At 34.8% G+C, this 15,154-nt stretch overlaps 1 protein-coding gene across 1 annotated transcript; it reads left to right on the top strand.

Annotated features, from left to right (window-relative positions):
• Positions 1-5,673: 5,673 nt before the first annotated feature.
• On the top strand, positions 5,674-12,022 carry cox6b2 (cytochrome c oxidase subunit 6B2). Its single transcript, XM_084089961.1, has 4 exons — positions 5,674-5,798; positions 6,310-6,437; positions 6,882-6,982; positions 11,729-12,022. The coding sequence occupies exons 2-4, from the start codon at positions 6,332-6,334 to the stop codon at positions 11,780-11,782; spliced, it is 261 nt and encodes an 86-aa protein (XP_083946087.1). The 5' UTR covers positions 5,674-5,798; positions 6,310-6,331; the 3' UTR covers positions 11,783-12,022.
• The last annotated feature ends 3,132 nt before the right edge of the window (positions 12,023-15,154 follow it).

Below are 15,154 nucleotides of genomic sequence, written 5' to 3'. Positions count from 1 at the left end.
CCAGCTCGGGAATGAGAAGATGGTTTGGTAGCCAGCAGTGCCCTACAAAGGCAGAAGATAGTAACTACACTGTGTTCAATTATTGTTCCCTAGTTAGTCTAGTGTGGGAGGAATATAGTATCAAAATAAGCTCTATAATCCATGAACTTGATAAAGGTTGCAGGTATGTTTTACTATCTACAACCAAATGCCTTTCAACTTGCGTGTGCAAAATTCAAAATTGAATGAATGTGTAGCAATTTGTACAAATAGAGACATTTTTGTGAATACAAATGTTTTCTTTTGTATTGGTGTATCATAATTTGCACATGCAACAAAGAATATGTGCATGTGTGGATCAGGTGACACGCGTGCATTCATTGACATCTTTTCTGAGTCAATCTCATTTGATTCATTTGGATTTTGAGACTTTCTTTTCGCGGTTTTTAAGCATTTCACAACCCACACACAAACAACTACAAATTAGGCCTGGTGGCGCTAATTATTAATGTGTGCACAACTACCCATTTATTTGACAAATTCACAAATGTGCGTCACAACATTTAAACTAATACAATACAACTTGTGTGTGCAAAATCCAGAAATGCATGAATGTGCAGCATTTTGTACAAATAGAGACATAGTTGTTAATACAAAACCTCGATTTTGTATTAATGCAGGTCAGAATATGTGCATGCAACAAGTAAGATGTGCATTTGTGGATCAGGTGACACGCGTGCATTCATTGACTCTTCATATGCTCTTCATATACGTCCGGGTTAGCGGTAACATAAGCCGTCAGGCAAGTGTTATTTAAATAAACTCCTGATGTACTTAGTACAGAACCTATTTATACTACTGTATAAGTTTGGTACCATTCTGGGCAATATTAGTGGGGTAATTTACGAGATACATCATAGGATCCATTAGCGCCTGCACTAAGCCTGATATCGGCTGATATCTCTAAATAAGCTCTAATTTTAATAATGTTCAACCAAGGGAAAAAAAAGGCTTCTGGGGGGGGTGTTTGGCTCGAGGTCATGGTGCAAACGACCCATAGGTTGATTTTACTCCAAATCATCCTTTTAGTTGGCCTTATAATAAATGTTTAAACTGCACTTTGCCTTATACGTGTCCTTTTATGTTGCTTACCCCTTTTCCAGCAAGCATTTTAATAACAGGGGTTCGTAACATCTTTGACAAAAATTGTTTTAGTAACTCAGTAGCCTATGTATTTTTAATAATGTTTAAATGGTGTAATATTTGTGAATTTGATCCATTTTCTTGCGAGTGCCGTCAAGATTACTCTCTGGTGCTGTGAACCTAATTCTATTCTCAGGATATTTTTATACCCTATAATTTATAATCGTTTAAATATTGATTGCAAAGGATGGAAATCAACCCAAACAATCTGTAAAATAGTTTAAATGTGCCTTATCCATCACATTCGTGGCTGTTATTGGTTCATCATTACCATCATCAGTAACAAGATTAATATTCTTTATTTACACATATCAGTTCAGAAGGTGCTATATACATCATCATTTTTATTATTATTAATCAAGTAAACAGAATAGATGTTGTAATAAGCAAAAAGGGGAAAAAACTATTCTATCATTCTTCATTTATTCTACTTCTTTCCAAGTACTTTCAGTTTTCTTTAATGGAGGCAGCAGTTGCGCATTGGCAAACTAAAAACAGAAACTCTCTGTGAGGCAACCAATGTCCTAAGTAAAAGTGCAAAACAAAACCATGGGTAATTTGTGGGTCTGTGCTGCAATTTCAGATTTCATCAGTCAAGCATGCAGATTATCGCTATTTCAGCATGAGTCAGCTCACAGGTAATGCATTTCAAAAGGGCGCATATGACAACATCATTATAATAAATAAAATATATTTATTTTCTCAAATAGAGTTTCAGTATTTGGCAATGATACAGCTTTACAGGCACTACAGTAAAATAAAGCACTTTGGAAATGATTCTGTAAACTAAACCAAAATGTTCACAGAAGATTAAAAACAAATTCACTTAGACTTTTGTTTTACTTTTGTGAAATTGAGGGACTGAAGAGATGAGATTAGCAGAATCTACTAGCACTTTGCAACCCCTTTTTGAGAAATAAAGTATGAACTTTAGCCATCATTTACAGTATAGATGTGGATATTTGATCTAAACAACATTCCAAATCAAATCCCATGATTAAATGAAGTGGCAGTAAAGCTATAAGAACCAGTCCAGAAATAATAATAATAAAACAAAAATATTTTTTATTTAAAAAACCCCCAAAAAAACAACAACACCTGGTGAATGTCTAAACAAATATACACCATAAATCAACCACTAATCTAAATATGAATATGATAACATCTAAATACTTATTCTATTTGTCTGACACATCTACAAGACTATAGAGATAACATACCGTAGTAACACATTTAAACACATGTTCTACAAATTTGAAGGACGTGCGATTCATCATCCGTCCACTAGAGGGGGACAACCAGCACAGGTTAATAAAGGAACAGTTCACCAATAAGCCACGCCCGAAAACCGAGCGAGGGAAACATGCCGAAGCGTTGTGCGTATGGATTATGCAAATCTGATACACGGTATCCTAAAAGTTTGGACGGGGTGGTGGATTTTGTTCCCTTCCCGAAACCTAAAACCCAAAGGGAGAAATGCCGGGCGTCATCTTCATTTATATAGCGCTTTTAACAATGTAGATTCTTCCATAGCAGCTTTACAAATGGGTTTCAAATGACGGGGTGAGATAATGTATATTTTTTAAATGTATTTATATAATTTTGTGAGGTGAGGTTTTCATTTAGAAATCAACACAAACCTCATTTTCTAACAACTGTTTTAACAGTAAATGTGCACTAACAGTGAAACACACACAGTGAGAGAAATCAAGCCCTTGATACACATCTAGCCTTATGTATTAAGGGTTCTGAATGAAAGATTTGGTGTAAAGTGCTCTCAAAACGTGGAGACTGGTAACCAGCCGAAAGCTTGGTAACATTGTAGGTGTAGGTCCATTCTGAGAAAAACTAAGTGAGGATGTGGCGACCCCTGGTTTAATGCAGCGCAGGGTCTCTGGTCCTCTACATCCGCTGAATGTATACTACTAATGATGAAGAAGATCAGAGAGCCTTCGCTGCATCTGGAAGCAGAGGCCCACAGGGAGGATCATTACATTAGCAGGCACACTTGCTCTGGTCTGTGTCCCGCGGCTCTGCCAGGTCGCTGGTGCTGTGACCGTTGGTGCCAACGTCGGGTATATCCATAGACAGTATATAAACGGGTATATCCAGGATTTGTCCACACATCTCTCCATGCGCTTCATGATCAAATCCAGCAGAACCTCCACAGCATTGCTCACGTTTTCACCGTTCGCAGCGCTTGTCTCAAAGTACAGCACACTGCAAGAAGAAGAAGGAAAATGAAACAGATTCCAACGGAGTTTGGAACTAGGATGTTACTAAGCTACTGATATAGTTCTCTAAGCGTACAAATAGATATTGGATAAAACAGTCATTTTTTCAGTAGTTGCTTTCATTGATATATAGTTAATTCAATAGGCTACACATATGTATCACGATCTAAACTATAAAAATATAAAATATATCAATAAAATGTTTCTTTTTCCAAACATTATTAGTATTATTATTAGATGGGCATCCACTCTGAGCTACTAGTTAAAAATAATATTAATAAAATAATTATGATACATTATATATTTTTTAAATATTATAGTATAACAAGTTTTTTTTTTTTATATATATGTTTTTGAAAGAAGTCTCATGCTTACCCGGCTGCATTTATTTGATCATAAATACAATGAAAACAGTAATATTGTGAAATTTTAGAAAACATATTTTCTATATGAATATGTTTTCAAATGAATTCATCTCAATGGTCCCAGCTTAATGTGAACTGGAGGCTTAAAAGATATCATCAGTTGGAAAGGATATAAAGTTGACTAGCTGAAGACATTACTGTAGCCATACCCATTATAGACACAGTACTTCCTTGAAAATAAATTCCAGCACAGTGCTACAACAACCATAACGAAATGACCCTCACTATAGATAATGCTTTACAATGAACTCTGTTAGAGAGCTACATATGGCAATTTATCTGTTCAATAAAATACCTTACTCGCCCATACAACATTTCAAATCCCTAAGTTCTCGCCATACCTGAAAAGACAAGCCAATGTTGATTCTTGTTTTATTACGAGCTCTGTCGCGTTCTCTTTTTGCCAGCAGACTCTCCCCTCTGTTCTGTTTTTTATTTCATTTTTTTAAATGAGTGATTCCCAGGACGTTCAAGCTTTAGCATACTCCATGTCAACCTTTCTTACCCGTTGTGACAACTAACCTATGCCACTCCCACAACATGCACACAAAGTAGCCAGAGCAACTTTTCTCTATTTATGGATATGACGGGACACGCAGATTTGTTGCTAGACTGCAATTTCCCGTGAAAACCATCCCGTCTGGTCTAAAATATAAACACTTATAATAAGCTTACCTCAGTGAATCAGGGTAAGACAAAACATGTTTTGGAAGAAGGATTAATAATGTATTGACTCATTTTTTTCAAAGGGACACTATGTAACTTTTTTGTTCCAAAAAATAATAAGTCAAAAGCCCTATTTGGACGGTAATTGTTTCTCATGGGGTCATAAGGTATTTTCAACATTTACAGGGGTTAGTCTGTGATTTTATTGCCATCCGAATCCAGAATATCAGTGTTTTTCTCAATAACAATACTTCATCACAGCTCCACCTCAGCGAACAAAAAGAAAGAGAAAAAGCGTGAAACATTTGAAGTGGGCCGTTATTGTGGCAGCAATATATGATACAATGTTAAAATATGTAGGCTATTATACATAACAATTAAAAATACATATCAAGCAGCTTTATTTTTACCTCAAGTAAATAAGAGGCTGCATTATTTTATTATTTTTATTTTAGATTAAATAATAAATAGAACATTATTTTCCTATTATTAAATGAAATATGAATTTATTTGTATTATTCCAATTATGACATATTATTTACAGCAGACAATCATATTGCCCCAGCAAATTAAGAAAACGCACTGTGCACGGATTTCTTAACAGATCATTATTGATTTATTAAAGCTACAACTGCAAAAAACAATACATCTGTCAGAAAATAATAAAGAAAAAATGCTCCATTGTATACACAACTACAACACAAAGCTCACAATATATAAAACATATTCAGATATAAATGAATACCTTGCTCCAGACAATGGATTAATTACAAAAATATATAAATACTAAAAGAAACATTCTTTACAAAGATGTAAAGGTTCTGATCACACAATGGTATGCTGAAGGCTTTTTCCACTTTATGATTTACACATAGCCACTATTCGTATCATGCTCTTTTTTGCTTTCCAGTGTTTAGTCTGCTAAAATGGTAACTGGTAAATGTCAATATTAGCTTGTCATCGTTTTAACGCCCCCATTTTTATTGTATATTGCAATTATTATTTTATTAATATTACTGACACAGTATGCCTATAATTAATATTATTTATATTATCGTTTCATACTACTATTATTATTTTATTCCCTTTATAGTACATCTAAAGATTCGAATAAACACAAGAGGGACGTTCATAAATTAATTGTGTAAATAATAAATAGACCTACTAATATAGGTCTCGTAAGCCCCGCCTTGCCTCATCCTCATCCTCCCCCCACATACTTTGACTTCCCACAATTCAGTGCGCTTAGAAAATCTTTCGAGAGGACGTTACTATAAGGGCACAGCAAGAGGTAGGCCTCAATATTTATATTTGTTTAGTCCACGGTTTCGTGCAATTGTTTATCTTGCGTAAGGTTTGTTGAAACTCTTTACTTTTACTCTATTGTAAAATTAATGAAATATCAACGGGCGGTTTACGAGAACGGTTCATTTGAGTTAGCGAGTTAGCAAGCGGGCTATTTAACTTAGCAGCTACGCCGGTTAACGTTACCAAGGTTATGTTACTTGAGTTAATATATCTGCCGTTTTAAGCCTATTTTAAACCATTTAACGCGTTTACAATTTCACTATTCCTTACAATTACTCTTTGAAAATTAAAAGAGCTCGTTTAAAGTATAGCAAGTTAGTTTTAAGCCTCGTATGATGAGATTCTGGCTGGCGTCAGTTGAAACTGACTATGAATGTCACTCTCAAATGTTTTATTACCCTGACCAACTACGGCATTTGAGCAGCTCAGGCCCCATTGTGTACTTTTGCTACTTTTGGTAATGTTGTCGATCTGTGAATGTTTATGTCACGCAGACCCCATTATCTGCGACTGAAGATGGCTGATGTTATTGAGGACAAGATCAAGAACTACAGAACGGCTCCATTCGATGCCCGTTTTCCAAACACTAATCAGACACGAAACTGTTTCCAAAATTACCTAGGTAAGTACAGTAGAAATTATTATATGTGCCTTATTTGTACTCAAAATGATGACAAGTGCTTTCAAACGTTGGGCAGCTAATCTATAACCAAATGCATCATTAATGAAAGCAAGAAGTGCTTTACATACAGGCCTGTACAAAATCATCAGAATGACTATGAGCCTTGGATGCTTTTCAACTGTGATTATTAATAGTATACTGATCTCACAAATAATTCACTTGGAGCACCCTGGATTTAAGCGTTTTAGTCAAGGTCACATCTACGGTAAAGCTGGGTTGCAACAAACATCTGAAGTTATGAGCTATAATGAATCTATTGATTGTTTGACCTTTTCAAAACACATTATGAATCGAGTAACTTGTTGCGGATGCCTGGGTTGTAGACCATGGACTATTTCTGGCTGATTTCAGTGCAGATTACTTACTGTTGTTTCTTTCTGTCAGACTTTCACAGGTGTAATAAGGCTTTGTCAAGCAAAGGGCAGGAAACTTCTCCCTGCGACTGGTATCAGAGAGTCTACAAGAGCCTGTGTCCAATGAGCTGGGTGAGTCTGAAAATGCTTCTGTATGAATTAACCAAGTTATAACACTGTAGTCAACATCAAATCCAGATTGAGGTGGCTACATTCATCAGTGTGCATTTCATTCAAAACAATTACTACCTCTGAAATACATTTTCTCTTTGCTGACATCACCAACCCCTCTATTTTTATTATAACACGTTTCTTTTTTTTAAAATGTATTTAAATTAGGGTACCCCCTTAAAAGCATTGAAAAAGTCTTAAATTTGATCATCTCAAATTAAGGCCTTAAAAGCCTTGAATTTGGTATACAAAGTCTTGGATTTCGTTACAAAGGTCTTAGATTTTTTTGCCTTTTCTATGATTAAGTTCATACCGTAACAAAATTAACTGTTACTAATGTAGACTAATTAAAAATTAGTCGCGTAACGTTGAGTGCACCTCGCGCTCCACGTCATAGCAGAACGCGTGAAAGCGTGCGCACCCGTTACGATGGTTACTAATCAGAGCTTTTCTGTTAAAAGAACATGTTTTCTACCCGGTCTTTTCAGTAGTATCTGGCCACAACCATGCACGCGCGCTCTCTCTACATTGTTGAAGAAGCGCGGATAATCTGAAAACACAGACAAGCTGGAGTTCAGCGATCTTCATTTGAGATTTTCTACTTAAATTAAAGTGTCATTCAGTCGGTCTGTGTTCTGTCACGAGCCGCTTGCGCTGTTTGTGCGACTAAATCTGCGATCAAAATGCAGGCTGATATACAGCAGTGTTTTTAATGTTGATCATTATACGAGCAAGAATGCAATGTTTCCCGACTATCCACACGATTTCAAATGTGACATTGATTTTATACAACAGTGGGAAAAAAAGGGGGTAACATTAAGTGATGTACTACATTTTAAACAGTATTGTCAGGCTTATTGCTCTATTTTGCAACAAAATCTGTGGCTTTGACAAAGACAGTGAGTTACCGCCACCTACTGGTGATTTTAATATCATATTTTTATTAATATTAAACGTTTTTTAACATTGCATATTTATTGAACATTGTTTTATTTAAAGCATTATTTATTTTTTAAAGGTATTATAAAGATGAAAAATGAAATGGAAAAATCGTTTAATTGGGGCAAATATTGTCCCTTAATGGAAAGATGTGGAAGAGTTGGGGTACGGCACTCTAAAAAATTGGAGAACTAAGGAAAAGGGATATGTAGAATTGCACAAGTGCTACTGCTAAAGAGTGCAATGTCAATACAGCCTGTTAGCTTAATTTTAATTTATCATAAGCTTAATTGAATTGGCCTAGAGAGAATAATTATGACATTTTCTGTCTAAAGACTACATATAAAATAGCTACCAAAATTAAAGTTACTGCAGTTTGACTAAAAGTAATGACTAAAAGTTGACAAAAAACACATTTCGTCAATTAAAACTATGAAAGGCAGAATGACTCAAATGTGACTAAGACCAATAAGCATTTTCATCTGAAGATGAAGTTTAAGACTAAATCAAAAATGGCTGCCAAAATTAACATTGGCCTACACACGTGCGCGCTACAACGCTGTTGCGTATATATTAAATATGACTGATTATTTAAATAAAATGTTTTATTTAATTCAAGTAGTCTACTTGTACATAATTATTTTTTAGGGTTTAAAATGTATACAGATTTGACATTTTCCCTTCATACTTCTGTCGGAATTGGTACGAAGTTGGCATTGAATTTCATTTCAAATGGTATTAAAAAGGTCTTAAAAAGCCTTGAATTTAAGTTGAAGGATCCTGGGGGTACCCTGTAAATACATATTGTAAATACACGGTTGTTTTTATAACTCCACGCATTTTTTTTCCTATTTGCATAGGATTGACAGTTCAGCCGAGTCATTTGGAATTATAAAAGAATATAGAAACTACTTGGATAGGTGTCCACAACTAAAAAAATGAAACCAGAAGGTTACCAATAAGGAATTTCACGTTGTAAACTACCATGAGAGAAAATGCCACACCATTATAAAGTGATGCCTACTATTTCAAAATGCATTATGAAAACTGGCACCAACCATTCAGAAGTGTGCTGGACCTTGACACCGGCTCTTCACAAAGCAGAGTAATGTAGGTCTGTAGATGTTATAGTAAAATAAATGTCTATTATAATGTGGATACGATACAGCAAGTCAAGTACTTTATCAAAACATTTAGGCATCTCCAGAGAGAATGCATGATCATACTGTTAAAAATGTTTTTTATTTCTTATGACATAATTCCATAACATTATTTGTGAAATAGTAAAGCCATAGATGAGAACCACTAACCACATAAAGAGATCCGTCTAACTCACAAACAAATACACCACCTGTGTACTTCCTCAACTGTTGTAAGTTTTGGTTTGTCTTGCGCTGGCCAATATTACACTTATACTGCATGCAGGTTTACAATAATGGATGCGATTTAATGTGGTATTCGTAGTGACTCATGATAGATTTATTTTGGATGTTTCTTAGAATGGGCAGTATGCGTGATCAGCAACATGTAATACTGGTATTACACAACATGCGTATTGCATACATGCCACTCAAATACAGATGTGCCTCAAACTGACTACATGTTTGAAAAAGATTTCCGATTTGTAAATGCATTTAATTGATACTTTCTTTTATCACTAAATTACATCAGTATAGCGGCTCAACTCGTCTGCCAGTCACCACTGGAGGTGTCACAACATACGGCGACATGTTCCACAACATTGTCAGTGGCACATGACACAATCCATCGGCATGTCACAAGTTTTACTGGCACATGCCAATGAAAATCGGTTGTGCCACTTATTAGCATAGCGGCATATACCAGTGGCTTCTGTTCGTTAGATGCCATGCCACTTAATGTAATACTGCTACTGTTTTCTCCTACACTTTAATTACACTTGCGTTCAATGTTAATGTTTTGAAATAAGATTTTTCTGCTCATTTAATTGATTTTAATGTAATTTTTTCCTGTGATGGCATAGTTGAATTTTCAGCAACCATTACTCTAGTATTCAGTGTTACATAAATCAATTCTTCTCCAATATTTTGTGTAACTATGCATTTACAGGATTCTTTGAATAGAAAGTAAAAAAAGCATTTATTTGAATTGGAAATCTTTTGAGACCGTGGTCTCATTCACTAATAATTGGATTGTGGATTATACATGTTTATGTGCACAGGATAACTTCTCACAAAAAAAATTTAAAGCATTAAAGAATTTTTCTAGGGGGCCGTTTACACGTCTTTTCAACTGTAAACGGAAAACTTTTTATGCATTTTGGTGTTTCATTTACACAATAGCATTTTGAGGGCCTGAAAACACACTTTGGAAAACTGGTTTTAAAGTGCAAGTTTTTGAAAACCATACCATTGTTTCCATGAAAAAAAAACAAAAAAAAAACAGTGAATTTGTGAAAACAAATTGTGACCTCATGCGCATGAGTATTACCTGTTCAGTCTATAGGCGCGTAGTTTCTTTACAAAGTGACCTTGCCTAATACTGGACTGGCATGATCTATATCTATGTGTAAAATTTTAATTTTTATCTATGTGTAAAAAGGCCACCAAGAGTATGTGATTTTTTTTTTTTTTTTTTTTTTTTTTTTTTTTTTTTTTTTGCATACGAGTGGTTTTTGTTGTTCCTACATTTTTTCGTAAATTTAGAATGTTTTAGAACGGAAGTTGATTTGTGTGGACATGGTTAGTGAATGAGACCCAGTGTCTTTGTCATTTTTGACCAATTCCTTGTCAATTTCTGAATGGATACTTTTTAAAGTCTTTGTGTAAAAGTATTAATTCATTTCACATATTTGAATGGTAGTGTGTAAATCATCCACTTATATAATACAATAACTACAGCAAGCAGAGTTGATCAGACATAAAATCATAAGCAAATATCTTGACGGTCTGCCATTTCAAATCTTTTTTCTTTTTTAAATCTTTAACATATTTGCAAGAAGCTGAAAATGAGTTCACCTGCATACTATTTCAGAAAATAAACCTGAAGGAAGTGCCAAAAACTCCACAAAATAGTCTTTATTGCTTTCATACATAATCTGTCAAGTGTGATTATGACAGGGTATTAGCCTTTAAAAAATGTTTTTTAGCATATTAAACGTGGAAAAGTTTGTCTGTTTAAATGTACAAGAACCTCCATGACTCATTCTGTCCCTTTACCCTTTGAAAATGTGGCAGTGTAATAGCATACTTCGAAGAAGTGCTTGCAAACGTCAGTGTTACTGGAGATCCATCCAGTAGTTTTGTTATTTCACCATTAAGTAGATTAATGCTGCAGATGTTCATTAGTCACCAAAATATTGAGAGACTCGGATGTTAACTTTTTTTGTGTATAAATCAGAGTAAGATGTCATTCTGCCTGACTGTCAGGTAATAACTAGAAATGCATACAATTATTGGCAGCAGGGGGTTCCCATCCTGATCATCATTATGAAATGGCCCCTTTTCAAAACGTTAGGAGTGTAGAGAAGCAGCTTAGTTTAAGTAAAGAACTCTTAAATGAAGTAATGTATAGTACATTTCCTGAAGTCACAAAAGACATGATCCTCCCTAAAATTTCAGGATTTAAGTCAACAATTTTCTAATATATAACCTGATGTAGTTGCTCTTTTCCTTTCCTTTTATGCAACAAGACACAAGCAATGACTGTGAAATGTGATAAGATATGAAGGGCTGCGGGATTATATTTAAAATACAATGTGTTCTTGTTTTTGTTCTCTCCTTTCTTCAGGTGGAGAAATGGGATGGACAGATTGAGGATGGAAGCTTCCCCGGAAAGATCTAAATGTTCGCTGTTACCTTCAGTTCATGAACTCCCCATCTTTTGAAGAGTACCTCATAATATATTATCCTATTTTGGTGTCGTCTTTTGCCCGCTGGAGGATGAAAGGTCATTCAGAGTGCGCCTCTGAATCATGTGACCTTTTGTCCTTTAGCATTTTGAGGTCCTTCATTAGCATCACGCTTTGTCGCTCTACAACTTACTATTAAAAATTACAAAATAAAAACGCACAATTCCAACTGATTTGAGTGGTTTTGTTTTTGTTTGTTTTTTTTAATAAAGTGCAAACAAATAATAGTTTGTACTGACTGTTTCTAAATTAAACAGTCTATTAACCAGCATACGAAGTCTGACCAGTTGAAAATTTAGTTATTTAGTGGCTTTAGTGAGGTGTGGAGTTATTTTTTTTTTTTGTTTTTAAATAAATGTATATGTTTTTATCAGGTTGCACAGTTTAAGGTTAATTCTGTTCCTTCCATTAACACTCGTATTAAGATACTGGAGCAATGATACGAGGGCTAATTCAGTTTGAACAGACAGGATGCGGTTAAGTGAAATCAGTGATTAAGAAGTTAGGTTCTATATAAACCGTTTTCACAGCTTTATTCAAACGGCTCTGTTTAATCCTGCTGCTTGAAGTCATCATGCTCTTGGCTTTTAAAACACCAGATGGCGGTAAAATAGCATGAATTGGTACTTACTGTGACGGCAACCATTACTAAGACTTGTGAAAATGTAGCAATTGCAGTGACAACATAATTGCACAGTACCTAGAAATTCCTCTATTTCTATATCTTAAATATCTGATGCAAACCATGAGGGCAAAAGGACACATTGGAAGTGCATAATCAAGGTGAACTTTCAGTTTTCTTGTTCACAATGCATTGAATTTTGAAATAATCTTGATCTCCCTAAATAGAATATCAATTTAATTTAATTAAAAAATATATATAAAAAACAGGTTTTTGCGCTAATTTTCAGAACGATATTGTAGATAGTGTATGTCTATTTATAGCAACTGAAAAAGATTATCGAATATTTCGACACTTCATATATATGGGAAACTTGACTTTTCGGCCTTTTTTGTTTGCTACTGCAGCTTCAGACTTATTCACTTTAGTTTAATACTTTAAAGGAGCATTGCGTAGGTTCTGAAATTTCTAACAGTTACTGACACCAGTGGCCGTTAGAGGAACTGGGTCATTCTATGAAAATGGTGGCTTTTTGAACAGAGAACTTTTTAAAAATGTAATTCTTTTTTTTATACCAAAACTTATAGTCAGATAATAGTTAACCACTTAACATTATAAATCAACTTAAATGACAGCTTAATGTATTTTTATATTTTTACTACATTACATTAAAAAATGCTTGTGCTGCTTTTTTGTCACTGGTGTTACCTATATTTTAGATGACAATTCAGGCTTCCCAGAATGTAATTTGACTATTTAATTTGCATACATAATCAAAGACAGAAAAAGTTAATGTAATATTAAGAAACTGTCTTGATTAGTAATAATTTACTTTAAACAGGCATGTGTAAAGTTCTATTGTGTGACATTTTTCTATTTGTACCATTGTGTTTTTTGTTGTAACATTAGAAATAATTGAGGTTGAGTGATCAAAATTGAATGATCATATCCTTAAAATGCTTACTAATGAATGCAGCAACAGTTAGGTAGATACAAAAACCATATTCTATGAAACTGTGAACATAGAATGCCAGAAAACCAATATGCCATGTGGCGGTAACACCAGTGACGCAATGCAACACCAGTGACGCAAAGTGAAACCAATGACAAAACATAAGATTATTTCAAACAATTTTTTATACATTTATTATGAAATGCTAACAAGTCTTAATTAATATAATTGTTGAGGCTTTTATGAAACCTTATGTTGAGAAAAAAGTTAGTGGTGTTATTGATTGTCACTGGTGTTATCGTCATGTCACTGGTGTTACCAGCAGCAACAGTAACACCAGTGACGATAACACCAGTGACAAATCTGCAGACAAAATGGCATATCTAAGATGGCGGCCACAGTAGCTCAAACCACACTTCTTAAATTGTAAATAAATCACTTAATCATGCAATTTGAAAAATTATATTAATAAAATTTCCTTTCCCCTTACTATAAACTGTAGAACACCAGTGACACATCTTAAGTCCTCGCATGAAATTATCAAATTATTTATCAAATTGCTAAAAGATGAAGAGAGAGTGCACACTCACCATGTGCTTTTCAAAACAGCACGCCTACAATGAACATTTGACCCAGAAAGAAGTTGGCAAGGATGTTGATTTTTTTCAAAGTGGTGGTTTTTATAAATTGTAACACCAGTGACATGAAATTGAGGGACAGGTATTCCCTGTAAATTATTTATAATATTTAGTTGATATTTTAGTTTTTTAAGTAGTCCACTAAATAACTATACTACTTCCCTTTGTATTATGACATTTAAAGGGGGAGAAAAATATATTTTTTAACTCAAAATATGTCACTAAACCACGACTCCTGACCCGAGGGACAAGCCAATTTCATGGTACTGACCGTGTTCTACAATATATATAAAAAATGGTTCACTGTCTTACATATGTTTTATTAACAATAAAACACTTCAATTAAAACAAAAAACATATATTTTGTGTCATTATCTGACACTTTTAAGTGTTTTTCTTGGTGGTTGAGGCCGGGACAGGAAAGCCACCATTTTCGTAGAATGACCCAACTGCAGCCAGTCTCATGCTCGTTCTCGGTGCGCACACGCTTGTATGACCACATCAACCAGGGTTGCCGTAGCAACCACTGACGGCTCATCGAGATTCACCAGCATAATGTTTGAGGTAAGAAAACACCATTTGAAAACACTACCGATTGCCGCTGCTTACTAATAATGTCTGCCGTGCCGTACGGATGTAAGCCCAAGTAGACGAGAACGCGCATGACGTCACATTTTGTGAATTTTCGCGCTGATTCGGGCCGACTCCTCCACACACAGATGAGCCTACAAGCTGATAGAGGCAACCGTGGTGGACAGTCAAGGTGTCATTCTTTTTATTACATCATGGTTGGCTCATACATGTACAAATGAAAACTCTTATCTTAAAGATTTTTTTAAGTAAAAACCTACACAGAGCCCCTTTAATACATTCATATAACATCTGTACAAGTCTGTCCATGTTCCTCTCACGTCAGCGACAGATTAAGTAACGTTACATAACTGAAGCATGCAAAAACAGTCTAGGATGCTGTAGGATAATGGTAAATTGACACCCTTCACTATACAGGTGTACGTTTTTAAACAAGTGATTGAAAATGGCAGGCTCGTGTAGGCTACTTAAAGAAAAGACCACAGTGGCATGATCTCAGTTC

Source organism: Abramis brama (assembly GCF_963993115.1).
Source record: "Abramis brama genome assembly, chromosome: 17".
NCBI lineage: Eukaryota > Metazoa > Chordata > Actinopteri > Cypriniformes > Leuciscidae > Abramis > Abramis brama.
The sequence above is the reverse complement of the archived record's forward strand: the minus strand, read 5'-3'. Positions and strand labels throughout refer to the sequence as shown.

Bases quoted from the DNA above. Each gene is read 5' to 3' on its own strand.
- cox6b2 (XM_084089961.1), top strand. From the start codon at position 6,332: ATGGCTGATGTTATTGAGGACAAGATCAAGAACTACAGAACGGCTCCA. The intron at 6,438-6,881 runs GTAAGTACAGTA...TCTTTCTGTCAG, and splicing joins CTGTTTCCAAAATTACCTAG to ACTTTCACAGGTGTAATAAG. The intron at 6,983-11,728 runs GTGAGTCTGAAA...TCCTTTCTTCAG, and splicing joins GCCTGTGTCCAATGAGCTGG to GTGGAGAAATGGGATGGACA.